This window comes from Metopolophium dirhodum, chromosome 1, assembly GCF_019925205.1.
Source record: "Metopolophium dirhodum isolate CAU chromosome 1, ASM1992520v1, whole genome shotgun sequence".
NCBI classification, from domain to species: domain Eukaryota; kingdom Metazoa; phylum Arthropoda; class Insecta; order Hemiptera; family Aphididae; genus Metopolophium; species Metopolophium dirhodum.
The window spans coordinates 141,098,816-141,113,252 of NC_083560.1; the positions used below are offsets into that span (position 1 = coordinate 141,098,816).

A 14,437-nucleotide genomic window follows, 5' to 3' on the forward strand; every position below is an offset into this window, starting at 1 on the left:
AATTTAATTATATAGAATCTAATAGTAATGAAATCTCAATCATGAGTAAAACAATTAATAAAAATATGTCAATACGTTAATACAATTAAGTAATGTCTCAACCATTAATACAATATAAATCAATCAAGTAGTTCAGCGAAATACAGTGTACAAAATATTAAAAATATTGTGAGTACAGTGAAATTGACTGATTAATGTCAATAGCATATATATGATTACATAAAAACAAAGGAGAACCATTAATACAATATAAATTAATACTACTTAAGAAAGAAATACAACAATAAAATGGTGTAATAAATATTGGGAACATAGTGAAATTAACTTATTAATGTTATTTATACATCATATAATATAGGTACATTAGAATCTTAATGTGTGAAATAAAATACAACATTTAAATTAAATTGTCTGTACTATCTGTACTATATCATACTATTCAATAGGATGTGGTACAATACAAATAACACAGACATTACATACATTGTTTGACATTAGTTACGAATTCACATTATAGTGAATTCGCATCCAGAGAGAACCACGAGGAGGTTGTCAAACTTTCTCTCCGTTAAGCCCGAAGGCAAGGTCCACGAAGTACCTCCACACAGACCACGTAGAACAGCGGTGTAACGTATTATGTTTGAAAAATATGTCACACATGTTAGGTTTAAAGTCACCTAGACTATCATCATCATCTTTGAACATCGGGCGCATGTAGAACACAGACCACGTAGAACAGCGGTGTAACGTATTATGTTTGAAAAATATGTCACACATGTTAGGTTTAAAGTCACCTAGACTATCATCATCATCTTTGACCATCGGGCGCATGTAGAACACATACCACGTAGAACAGCGGTGTAACGTATTATGTTTGAAAAATATGTTACACGTGTTAGGTTTAAAGTCACCTAGACTATCAGCAGGCGTCACCTAATTATAATATACTTACCATTGTCACCACTCGTTGCATTACAGAACTTCCCTGTACACTATGTTCTTGGTGACGAATCGGCCGCTGTCATCGGCGTACATGCCGACTCTCACGGACTGTGCGTTTCTCACCCTCGAAAACGCTACGTACAGTTGCCCGTGCGTGAACACAGGCGACGTCAGTAACAAACCTACACGGTCGAACGTCTGACCCTGCGACTTGTTGATGGTCATGGCGAACGACAATCTCACCGGGAATTGAAGGCGCCGCAGTAAGATGGGCAGGTCGTCCTCACCGCTGGACGTGAGCGGTATCTTGGGCACGACGATGTCGTCGTCCTGTGCTTCACCGCCCAAAATCCTAGCCTTGAAATTGTGACGCCGCAGTTCGGTGACCACCAACCTCGTACCGTTGCACAGTCGTCTCCTCGGATCGAGATTTCTGAGCAACATCACGATGCACCCCACCTTCAACGTCAGCCGGTACGGCGGCAGGCCGTCCGGTTCCAAGCTGTTGAGGAACTCCGTGGGAAAATTGGCCACTTCGTCGGGATCGTCCGCCATCATGGTGTCGACGGCGGTGTAGGTCATCTGAGCACCGTCGACGCGCTCCAGCACGTCCCTGTTGACACCTCTACAGTCTTCGTTGGTGGGACACACAACGATTCTCCGAGCGAATTCGTCGACGTTGGCCAACGACATTTGCTGCGGGTACACGAAATCGATCAAATCATCAACGTCGCATACCATTTGCCGCGGGATTTGCACGGTGTTCGGAACGCCGTCGACCGCGGGCAGTCGGCCGTTGCCGAGCTCAAGCAACCAAGTCGCAAAGTCCGCGTCGTGGTCCGCGCGCATGTTCTGGACCAGATTGAAGCGCTCCATGACGCGCCAAAGACCGTTTTCCTTGATCGACGACATGACGATCTCGGCTCTCGTCCCTCTCCGGACCACGGGCAATATCTGCCTGAAGTCGCCGGCGAACAGCATGGTTTTACCGCCGAACGGTAATTCCGATGCCATGACGTCCCTGAGCAGGCGGTCCACCACCGTCAGTTGCAGTCCCAGCGACATTGGGGCTTCGTCCCAGACGATGAGCGCCGCGTTGCGTATCTTCTGCGCTCGCTCGGACTGCATGGTGACGCTGGACGTCGAGTCTTCGGTCAGCGTGCCGAAAGGCAGTCCGAACGTCGAGTGTACGGTCATGCCGCCGTCCATGAGCGACGCGGCGATACCGGTGAACGCCACGCACAACACCTCCCGCTGCGGAGGTCGGTGCTGAAGCGCCCATATCAGGCATCCGTACAGCGTCGTTTTTCCGGTACCCCCGGGTCCGTCGACGAAGAAAGTTTTCGCCACCTCGCGTTGGTCGTCGACGGCCGCCATCACGCGGTCGTACACCGTTCGCTGTTCGGCGTTCAAGGCGTCTACTTGTGGGGCCCACCGTGCCGCCGCGTCTATTGCCCGTAACAGCGCGTCGTCCTGCAGCGGTTCCAGTAGACGGGGGTCGGCGAGGGGCAGACCGTAGTCGCCCGGCGATTTCCGGTGTACACGAAGTAGATCCTCGATGGCCGCCAGACACGCGGCCCTCGCGCGGTCGACGTCTTGGAGACGGCGGTTGAAGTCCTCCATCATGTTTGCATCGTTCGCCTCGTACAACGCCAGCGGGTTTGAGGGCTCGCAGAACACCAGTATAGTGACGAACAGATACCGCAGCTGCCGCGGTGTGTCCAACGTCGCCGATTCCGTCAAGCAATCCCGCCACGCTCGGTCGTCTTCCAATAATCCGAGTGCAACGGCAGCCGCCGTGAATGTTTCGTGAACGACCCCGTCCACCGTCCTTATGTCTTGAAAGGACTTCGGGCCTCTTCGGTTCAGAAGTAGCAATCTCAGGTGGAAACGGTCCCGGTCCAGTGGGTTTACTATGTACATCCGAGCCAACGTAACGTTTGCCATCCGAATCCGCCGCGGCAACCATTGGGTGACATTTCTTACGAGTACGTTTTCTTGATTACGTGGCATCTGCCAGGTGTAATGCGTCGGTATTTCTTGGTACAAGTATTGTCGAGCATTCACGTCTGTTGTGTTGAGCGCGAAGAACTGCGTGAGTTTCGTACTACGCACAGCTTGGTTCTGTAGCCGTTCTTCTGCTTGGCCCGGCGCAAAGTACACGTTCTGACGACCCTCCAGGTGGACAGGAAGTCTGACGACCGTGTGACTTTTGCCGTGCAATTTGTACGAAAACAACCGCCAGATGCCTTCTGGTGGGCTGACATATCTTGAGTTTACGTAACTGAAAATTAATATTGAAAAGATAACTAACAATGGCTCTATAGATGATACCGTCTGGTGTTGTGATTGGTATTATTATTATTATATAATTCAAGTAAATGTAATTAATTTTTTGTTCTGTAGACACATAGCATTGCATTACAATGTGCATATGACGAAGAATCCCTACAACCGTTGAACGGTGTTTAAACGTTTGCCATACAATAAATGTGACTGATATATTATGATGTTTTGATAAATAAATGTCGTGAAATGTCAACTCGAGTAGCTAAATATAATCATAGTGGACGTCTAGTCTAGTGACATAAAAGTTATAGTTATATAAGTATACAATTTAATCTATAATGTACAGAGTTGGTATTAGTATATTAGTAGTATATTAGGTGATCAAGGTGATAACAGTGTACACATAAAATATTCAAAATTTAAATTATTATTATTATTATTATTATTATATTATATTATATTTTAAAATTTGTATCAGGTGGAATACATTATAACTGTATAATATTATTTAAGAATGGCAAAGCTGTAGGAATGTTAATTTATGCCAACGAAAATAACAATCCATAAAAGCGTGTTTCACATTGCCGAGGTGTTGAAGTTTACAATTTGAGACAGTATATTATGTGATCACGGTTAAACTTAGATCAGGTTATAAACCAAAATTTATATCTATTAGGTATGTTAGTTAATTGGTGTACTTAATGTCATTGATGTTCAGTTCTGTATGCAATGTAATGTGTATAAACAACTTGAATGAAAAAGCATAAAATAACAAATTTAATGTAATAATAATAATACCTAAAAAACACACATTAAATGTTAAGTATATAATATAGCTAGTATACAATAGTAAAAAAACTAAAAGTTATCGGTAAACGATTACAACTACCCTAAAAACCTAAAAAATAGTGAGTAAAATAATTCATACACACTGGACACACTGCTAAAAATGACACATGCATAAAATATTGTTATATGCTAATAATGATGGAATGGTAATAATTTTCAATGTAATACCTATAATAAAAATCTATCAATAATAATGTAGACCACCTATAGAACTCTCTGTAGAAGTACATAATATAAGGTACAACCTACATATTAATTAATATATAATATTATAAAAATCTTAAGACACTATTAAATCATTTATTAATTAACTATTTATTTAATTTATGTTTAATACTGTATGCAATAGAATGTTTATTATACACAGCTTGAATGAAGATACATGAAAAAAAGGATTAAATGTAATATAAAATTATAAAATTAATATATAATATTATAAAAATCTTAAGACACTATTAAATCATTTATTAATTAACTATTTATTTAATTTATGTTTAATACTGTATGCAATAGAATGTTTATTATACACAGCTTGAATGAAGACACATGAAAAAAAGGATTAAATGTAATATAAAATTATAAAAATCTTAGACACTATTGATGGGAATTATTAAAAATTAATAAATGATTTATTAGTTAACTATTTATTCAATTGATGTTTATTACTGTATAATAATAATAGTTAATAAATGTAGAAGTTCCTAAAGTTTTGCTCAACTGAATATTCTTATTAAAATTTAGAAATTTTTTCATAAAAAAGTAAAGTTCTTTAATCATTAAAATTTTAGTTTTTAGCCAATGTCAAACCAAAGTAATTTTATTATTTCAAACTAAAACGTGTACATATTTAAAATTAAAAACAAAACAAGAGTAATACAATGGAATAAAAACAAATGTAATTAAGTAACAGAATTTTTAAATTTAAGATTTTTATGTGAATTTTAAAAATTGTCCAATTTAATATTTAAAATTCCTGAACATAAAAAGTAGTAAACACACTAATTAAACATATACAATATACTATTATAATCATTATACCTAAATTTAGAAATATGTAAATTATTATAAAATTAAGTTAAGACTCACTTGGCAATCTCATCCTGGTCCTGAACTTCCAACGTCACACGGTCGTGTCCCTTGTATATATACTTGTAGATATACATGACACTCTTTATGGACGTGCATATCTCGACGTTGATGTGCGCGTCATACTTGGCCAGAAGGTAAGGGTTGTATGGCACTACACACTCGTTACCAACCTCACGACCTCTCACAAGTACCACCCGGCCGTCATCTGGTCGGCGGTACTTTGGATATCCGCCGTCCGCAACGTACACAGTCTCCTCTGCGTACGCTTTCGGGAAATCTTTGGAGCATTTGTTGTCCACCATGCACGGACACTGTGGATTGACTGTTCCACACGGCCCGTGGATCATGTGAGACTTGACGCAGTCGTGTAAGCGCCTGTCGATTGCGGGGTCCGGCAAGAAGGCGCAAACCACGTCGTCCACGTCCTCGGCCGTGCGGAACTTACAGTCCTCTGCCAGGATTATCAGTATATGCGCATGGGGCAGACCACGTTTCTGAAACTCGATAGTGTACACGTAAGCGCCGACATTACCAAACACACGATTCACAGTTATGTCACCTATTAGCTCCTGTAGCTTCCTGTTGAACACTCTGGCCACCAGGTCCGGCCTGTCGCTTGCCGTGCTGTGGGCAGCCAGGTTTTCAGTGATCTCTGGCCACCTGGGATTGCACGTAAACGTTATGAACAGGTCGGGTTTCCCTTTGGTACGCACTATGGTGATGGCGTCTTGATAATTCATCTTGTTGAATCGGTCGCTACCCGTGAACGTCGACGGCAATATGACCCTACGCCCGACCGCCATGGGATCGACGTGGAGCTGTTGGTTCACATGGTCCATGAGCCCTTGATACGCTTCGGCGAGGAGATCCCTCTGGTGCAAACGTATGTAGTTCAGATTGTTCGACTCCATTCGAACATACTGGTCGCACACATACATCTGCAACAAGAACCGACCTTGATGTAATAAACTAAACAGTTCATGCCTTTGGTCGTTATTTCCCTGATATCTAACAGCCAAACGGTAGCACGCAAACTCTCTGATACTGTTGCGATTGCGGACATTGTTTCGTCGGTTGCCCGCTTGCAACATCCCGTTATGCCAACCGGCCTCGCCGTACGGGAAAAACAGCGGATACAACATCGGATCCGAGTGACACGACCCTTGTGAAATGTAACGAATGGTATATATTATTTAAAGTGAATTGCTAAATCAACGATTTGTAGTAGCTGGGGGTTAGAGGATGGAGTTGTGATTGTGTTGTGAGTATAGCAAGTACATAACCGCAAAAGAAAGGCAATGTGTAAAAAAAATATTAACTCTGATCTCTTTGTATTCCAAGGATTTATAGTGTATATTTGTAAGTGATGTCTGTTATGAAGTCCAAACAAATCATGGAATTAAGCACCGAAGTAATGTGACTATATTATGTTTGATTATTGATAAATTATATAGTACACTACATACAAATCATAACACGACTTATTGTCATACTATCACTACAAGATGAACATAATTTATAATGAATATGGTTGTAATATTACATTAAGTAATAACTGCAGTATATTGGTAGCTGCGAGTGTCTAATATCAACGTAGTATCTAGTTTGACAGTTGACATAGTTAGTTTATTGGTTACAGTTTTTTTGTTTTTCTGTCTACTTTGAGAAAGGTATCTGTAAAAGAAATGTACTCTAAGGGGCAATTCCTATTCCTAATGTTAATAAATACAATAAATTTATATCTTACTTAAAAGCCATTGCGTACGGATTTACGTCCCGCAGAAAACCGTCCAATAGTCCCATCACAACTACGGACAGTTCACGCTGATTTCTCTGCAGAGCCATCCCAACGCGGCGGGTGTTGGCCTCTGCGGACTCGAGGAAATACAACTGACAGTAGTTGGCATCTACTCGGTCAACGGCCACGTCATTATTTATCCTCTGATAAGTTTGGCCTTGGATACACATCGTTCGCGGTCCACGCCCTCGCAAACGCCTGTCGTTTGTGCCACAGCTAAACGCAGCGAATGCCAGGGCGTTGTTGTACCGGCGAATGTCGTCTCGGAATCTACGACTATCCTGTGAATCTCCAATCAACAAACTCATTAGTAAAAAAGGGGCGGGCAACAACGCGTGTTGTCCTGCAGCGGTCACTTGACCGTTGTTACAGCAAGTGGAGAAGTGCCTATTGGCATCCCGGCCCACAACCTCGCCTTCGAAGTGGCGGGCGTTACACTGTGTGCAGATTCTGTTTAACGCGCCCGCGTTGTGCTGCTCTGGAAGCGGGTGTGTCACGCCTGCCGGCCTGTCAATTATTGGCGCACGCCCTCGGGGTTGTTCACCCACGGCAAGTGGTCGGAACTGCAATTTAAATGATAAGTTTTATTTATGGTTTTTTTATAAGTAAGACATATTTACTGACCTCTTCGTCGACGTCTGGCTGCAACTCGTCGAGCATGTCCTCAAACTCCAGTTCCGCTTGCACTTCGTCCATCTGCACTTCTACCACTTCCACGTCCTCCCATCCGTCCATCTGGACTTCTACCACTTCCACGTCATCCCCTCCGTCCATCTGGACCTCAACAAATTCCATGTCCTCCACCACTTCCATCTGGACCACCTCGTCCTCTACCACTTCCATCTGGACTACCTCGTCCTCCACTTCCTCCACACCTTCCATCAGGACCTCGACAAATTCAATGTCCTCCACCACCTCTACTCCTTCCACATCATCCCCTACATCCACTGGGACGCCAACGACTTCCACGTACTCCACACCCTCCACTGGGACGCCGACGACCTCCACGTGCTCTCTTTCTTCCATCTCGACGTCCCCAAGCACCTAAAAGTTAGGTTGAGTTTAGAGTAGGTACAATTGTATTGATAATTCTATATAATTATAATAATAACAACAATAATTATTGCTATCTATGACAGTAAGCGTAGGTACCTATAATATGCAATAAGTGAATTTATATGAAATAAGGTTTATGTCACACAAATAAAAGCATACATGTTGTGGTTCAAATTTTTTTTTAAATAGTTACAAAATAATGTTTAGCTGAATGTGTGTTCAATGTGATCAAGTCACACATATATACAAGCCCTGCCTAACCTTAATGCAATCTTTTATGATAACATTGCAGTAGGTATATTGAGATAATAAAAGATGCACTGAATTTTGTTACAGTGAAATAAATAAATTTTAACTTTAAATTAAAACTTTGGTTGAATGAAGTTTAAAAAGTGAGCTGTATATTGAACGCCATAACTATATCAAATATTGGCAATAAGGTTTGTAGAATGTTTTTGCTGTTGTCATTTTGTACTGGGAGTACAGTGTACCTACACACTTTATTTGAAATAAAATTAGTTATAAAATCATGTGAGAATTATAAACCATCAGCACAGCAAGTAGGCTATTGGATTTGGTTTGCAGTCTAGTAAAGTATCAAACTGTAGCCACTGTGAAATACCGCCCACATGGGTAAATTGAAATAATAAACACATATTAATGCACAAAAGTTGATATAGTAGGTAACATTTAAAATAAAGTGAGATAATTGTAACTTAAACCTAGGTCAGTAGTAAGTAGTGAGTAGTAGTAGTGGTAGTAATATTAAGAACAGTGTGAGGAAACGTTTAAGTATTTTGTTTATTGGTTGTAAACACCCATAATAAAAGTGAAAATACAGTGAGAATTTTTTGAACTGTGTAAGAAAACATTCCAAATGCCTATAATAATATAATAACTAACTGTAACCGTAGAACATGTATAATACTGCCATTGAAGTTGTGTGAGCACTGAAAAAAGTCTACCTAAATAACATTGTACAATGCTATTGGTTAAGATAAATGTTGTATTAAAAATTAACAAGTACCAATCATAGTACAAAGAAATCCACATATTAATAACTTTGAAGCATTGTAAAACTGTATTGCACTGTATAACAGTAAGTGTTATAGTGAAATCATATGATAATAATTTAAGATTTATGATATACCAATAAAAGTATACATGTTATAGTTAATTTTTCAGAGCTGTACAAAATAATGTTTAATTGAATGTGTAAGTAAGCTCTATCTAACAATCTATTGTTTGTATTAAGTATTGAAATAGTATAAACATTTCTAAGAGTACCACATGTGAAATGATAAAATACTTATCTAGTACACAACTTACAAATAAAGAAGAGTAGACCTAGGTCTGTAGTAAGTAGTAGTAGTAATATTAAGAACTGTAAGAAAACGTTTGAGTATTTTGTTTATTGGTTGTAAATACCCATAATAAATGTCACAATAAGCTATGCCCATAAGACAGCAATGTTGTTTGTAATTTTTTAAAGAATAAAAACAATAAAAAAGAGTATAATTTAATACAGAATGTTAACCAACAACAATAACTTAATGCAAGTACCTATAGAATAGTATCAAAATGGGTATATTGAAATAATAAACCCATATGTGATATTTTAATGCACACTGTATTAGTGAGTATAGTAATGTAATGATCAAGCGAGTGAATCTTATACGGTAGGTGCAGCCCGACACTATTTGTTTAATAAAGTGATCAAAGGTTGTATGTTGGTTGTCACTCACTACTGACGGCACTGCTCCAACAGTTAGTCGACGGCGATGTACGGCTCCTCCGTAGTAATCATGACCGGCAACAAAATGCCTTGAACAGAGCTTGGAGTGAGCCAATATTTGTCGAGCATTGACACCATTGTCCTCGGTGAACATCACCCATTGACGCTTCCGATCGACATTTGCTGGAAAACTAATACAATCATCGTATCATGAATAGTTGTGTTATAATATGTCAAAAGTAATCGTAATAAGTACGTATATGTTACAGTTAAAACCCGAAATCCGTCGAAACTAGTTTTAACTAGTCAAAACTAGTTTCCACAAATCCCTTTAGTCATTTCTGGTTTTAACTAGTTAAAACTAGAATTTACTAAGACCTATAAAATATATTGGTGAAAACTAGAATTATCTAGTTAAAATCCTTAATTTTTATATTGATAGGTTAAACTAGTTTTAACTAGGGAAAAGTAGAAATATAAGTACACATTAGAATAATTATTATAGGAATTTATTATATTATTTATTTAGTATAGAATAATATTATATTGTATTTAAACTCGTACTACATAAAACTCACGCGACCACAGACGATCTATAAATATTGCTCGATAATTGTTTGACCGGTCGACTATCAAATCAATTAAGATAACTAGTCGTCCAACACTTAGATACGATATAACTTCGACAGATTATACCTACAATAATATTAATAATAATACGATATTGATCTGAAGGTCAGCTTATATCGTCGGCTGTGTTTCGCCAGTGCGATTGTGTTCGTCGTAGTCGTTGTACCTACGTGTTTTTGTCGTGAATTGCCCGTTCTAAGTTGTTTTTTCGCTCTTGTTGACATTCGCCGGTTTTGAAAATTGTCCTAACGTCACTGTATACTTTGGTATCATGTTGGAAACTGAAAGAGAAATGAGTACCCGAGAACGGTTTTTTAAGAAGCTTATGGAATCGGTGGAAGGAAAAAAAGACAATCATTATAATATCATTACTAAAGATGCTTATGATTCGCTTCTAAAAGAGGTTGAGGATGCGATATCAGCCACTAAAAAAACCTCTGCTCAATATAGAAGGATCAAGCGATTCAATGTTTTGAAATTTGGCGATACAAAAAAGCTGGTAACCCGCGGAGAGCCAGTCAAATATTATTTGCCGATGGAAGACATTTTTGATGTCATTGATTTGTCACATATCGCTGTAGGGCATGGAGGGAGAGATCGTCTGAAGGTTGAAACTTCAAGAAAGTACGCCAACATTACCACTGACATGATAAATATTTTTTTGTCTCTCTGTGAAACGTGCCAGAAAAAGAAAAAACTAGGAAAGAAAGGACTCGTTTCGAAACCAATTTTGCACACTGAATTAAATAGTAGATGTCAAATAGATTTGATAGACATGCAGTCACAACCTGATGCACAGTTTAAGTTTATACTTAATTATCAAGATCATCTGACAAAATTCGTTCTGCTCCGCCCCTTGCAGACCAAGCGTGCAGAAGAAGTTGCAAGCCATTTATTAGACATTTTTTTAACATTTGGTGCTCCGGTTCTTCTTCATTCAGACAATGGGAGAGAATTTGTTAACAGTGTGATTACAGAGCTGACAGGGCTATGGCCAGAGTTAAAAATCGTGCACGGGAAACCTAGGCATTCACAAAGCCAAGGCTCCGTAGAGCGAGCCAACCAAGACGTGGAACGAATGCTCGCTTCTTGGATGACAGACAATAAATCCACTAATTGGTCTATCGGATTAAAGTTCGTACAATTTATGAAAAATAGAGCACACCACGCCGGGATAAATATGACGCCCTATAAAGCAATGTTTGGGGTTGATCCAAGAGTGGGGCTCGTAACCTCTAACCTCCCCAATGATTTGATTGCTACTATAAACGTCGAGGATGAACTGGAAAATCTTATATGTACTGAAACTGGAAGTGAAAATAAGATTGAGCAGGAAGCTGCAGGTAAACATTTTTATTATTTTTTTAGACATTAATATTTTAGACATTTATTTATCGACATTATATTGCGGTTAAAATGCATTTTTTATTTACATATTTTATAATTTAAAAACCATAAACATTTTTCGATAACTTTTAAATTATTTTTCAGTTAGAAAAATTGTAAAAAAAATCAACTTTCATAGTTAAGTATAAATAGCTCATACTGTAACCAACAAATCTAATAAATACATAAACACGGTTTATTTCTTTGATATGTTTCAGATACCTCTTTTATAGGTGCAATTAGAAAAGAAGCTCATGAAAATTTGGAAAAACAGGCAGCCCGAATGATGACTCGATCAGAAAAAAAATTTCCCGCCGTTGATGTTGGTGTCAACGTAGTAATCCGCATTCCAGATGTTGACAAAGGCAAAACAGATCATCCTAATCTCATCGGAGTGGTGTTAGAAAAAACAGAGCACGATCTATACAGAATCGGAAGTAAGGATGGAATTCTAGAAAAACTTTATTGTAGGTACGTCCATTATCACATTTTCATACACCAAATAAAATATAATTAGTAAATAGTTACTAATCAGTAAAAATTGTTTCAGATCTGAATTTATAACATGCGAAGAAAAATTCATCACAGAGAATCAAGTTCCAAACAATCATATTTCCCTCCGTGCAGCCGCAACAAAAGCATCGACGGGGTCGGGGCAAGGCTTTGTAAGATGCACATGTAAAACGTCCTGCGGAACAAATCGCTGTTTATGTAGAAAAAATAAAATACTATGCAATTCTAAATGCCACAATAGTTTGTCCTGTCAAAATACTAAATAAATAATATAATAAATTCCTATAATAATTATTCTAATGTGTACTTATATTTCTACTTTTCCCTAGTTAAAACTAGTTTAACCTATCAATATAAAAATTAAGGATTTTAACTAGATAATTCTAGTTTTCACCAATATATTTTATAGGTCTTAGTAAATTCTAGTTTTAACTAGTTAAAACCAGAAATGACTAAAGGGATTTGTGGAAACTAGTTTTGACTAGTTAAAACTAGTTTCGACGGATTTCGGGTTTTAACTGTAACATATACATTATATAAATACCCATGCACTGAAACGCCATCCACGCCTTCGACGTTGCCACAAATCATACAATGTTTGACCATTGTTATATTTGTCTGAAAAGATATATAATAACATTTTTAAAAGGTAATGGCCAAACATTTAGTATATTTATTATTATTATTATATTATATAATATAATATAAGCAAAACTCCGTGTTCGTATAATGGAATTATCTTATCAGTACCTATGTTATCAGTTAATAATCCGGTGTTGTGTTTATTTTTAGAAATGCAGTAAATATTATTTGTTCACGGTAGGTATAAAATATTATTAAGTGTACATAGAGTATTGAGTATGAACTAAACAAAAGTGACATACTATTGTAGGGTGACGTCCGCACACACAATATGGTCTTGGAAATCGTAACTGCAAAAAGCGTCGTTTAAAGATTTTTGTGCACGTAGGCGTTTAAGTCTATGTCCGGATATGAACACGGAAGTACAAATGTCGTATTAACATTAAATACGAAACACGAAAAGGTGGAAATAGCGTGTATATAGTAATACACAATATCGTGAATACGGAAACGCATCGTACACGAATGAAAGAAGATGAATCCACCTCGCGTACGTACAATGTCATGAATAAACCAGTAGGTAGGTACGCGGGCTATACAAACGTTCTACTATTAATTATTATTATTATGTATTTCAAAATTGTACTCACCGGTTTTGAAAAGCGCCCAACGCAGAACACAATACGCTAATGAAAGCTAAGAAAGCTAAAAGCCTAATATTATAATATTATATTATAAAAAAAAAATATGTTTTTCTGTGCGCTTGGGTTGTGTGTTGCATGGGCGTTCGTCACAAGATGACGTTAGATAACACGGGCGCGTTGCGCGTCGCTAAAGTTGTCCCCCGCACGCCACCACTCCACCGACAAACCCGTATCAATTAATAATGGCCATACTGTAGCATTGCGTGTAACGTTTATTATATTTTATTTATAATTATTATTAACCGTCCGACACGCATTCGATACGTCGTCCCTAGGTGTTATTTGTCCAAAGCCCTAACCTACCTACCTACGAATTGAATTGTAAATGTTGTTCAAATCTATAACACTTAAACTTTATCTACACTGCGACGAAATATCGTTTAATTGGTAAATCGTACGAATCGTGTGTATTCTCACGTATCCGGTGTGTAGGTATTACCGTGTCTCCCGTCAATAATTATATATATATATATATATATATATATATGAATACTACTGTGGTGATCTGAGCATTAATATTGAATATTATAATTAATAAAGTGTATCACAGACATGCCAATATCATACTAAATAACAACACATTGGAATTTGTATATAGGTATATGTTAATATGTATAATAGCTTCTTAATAAATATTAGATAATAAAATCCAGTATTAAACATTATGCGTTTAGTATCATCGCAACAACAAAATTAGTTGTGTACATATATTATCAATTAATTTTTGTTAATTATCATTTATGCTTTTGGGCAGCGAACGACCGGCTCCGTCACCCTCGGACGTCGAAACGGCGATATTCGCGAAAAAAATCGAACCCTCCGACGCACGTATTTATGCCTGTATATAGTAATACCCACATGACG

The 14,437-nt window shown here is 38.1% G+C and overlaps 3 protein-coding genes across 3 annotated transcripts; 1 reads left to right on the top strand and 2 right to left on the bottom strand.

The window, feature by feature from the left end:
• Positions 1–972: 972 nt before the first annotated feature.
• Positions 973–1,956, bottom strand: LOC132932893 (ATP-dependent DNA helicase PIF1-like). Its single transcript, XM_060999240.1, has one exon. The coding sequence runs from the start codon at positions 1,954–1,956 to the stop codon at positions 973–975; it is 984 nt and encodes a 327-aa protein (XP_060855223.1).
• A 29-nt stretch (positions 1,957–1,985) lies between these two features.
• Positions 1,986–6,311, bottom strand: LOC132932894 (uncharacterized). Its single transcript, XM_060999241.1, has 3 exons — positions 5,167–6,311; positions 2,077–3,226; positions 1,986–2,012 (listed from the first exon to the last, which is right to left on the bottom strand). The coding sequence occupies exons 1-3, from the start codon at positions 6,309–6,311 to the stop codon at positions 1,986–1,988; spliced, it is 2,322 nt and encodes a 773-aa protein (XP_060855224.1).
• Positions 6,312–10,879: 4,568 nt separating this feature from the next.
• LOC132935007 (KRAB-A domain-containing protein 2-like) lies at positions 10,880–12,792 on the top strand. Its single transcript, XM_061001441.1, has 3 exons — positions 10,880–11,731; positions 11,993–12,245; positions 12,325–12,792. Exons 1-3 carry the CDS (start codon positions 10,924–10,926, stop codon positions 12,551–12,553), a joined length of 1,290 nt encoding a protein of 429 aa, XP_060857424.1. The 5' UTR covers positions 10,880–10,923; the 3' UTR covers positions 12,554–12,792.
• The last annotated feature ends 1,645 nt before the right edge of the window (positions 12,793–14,437 follow it).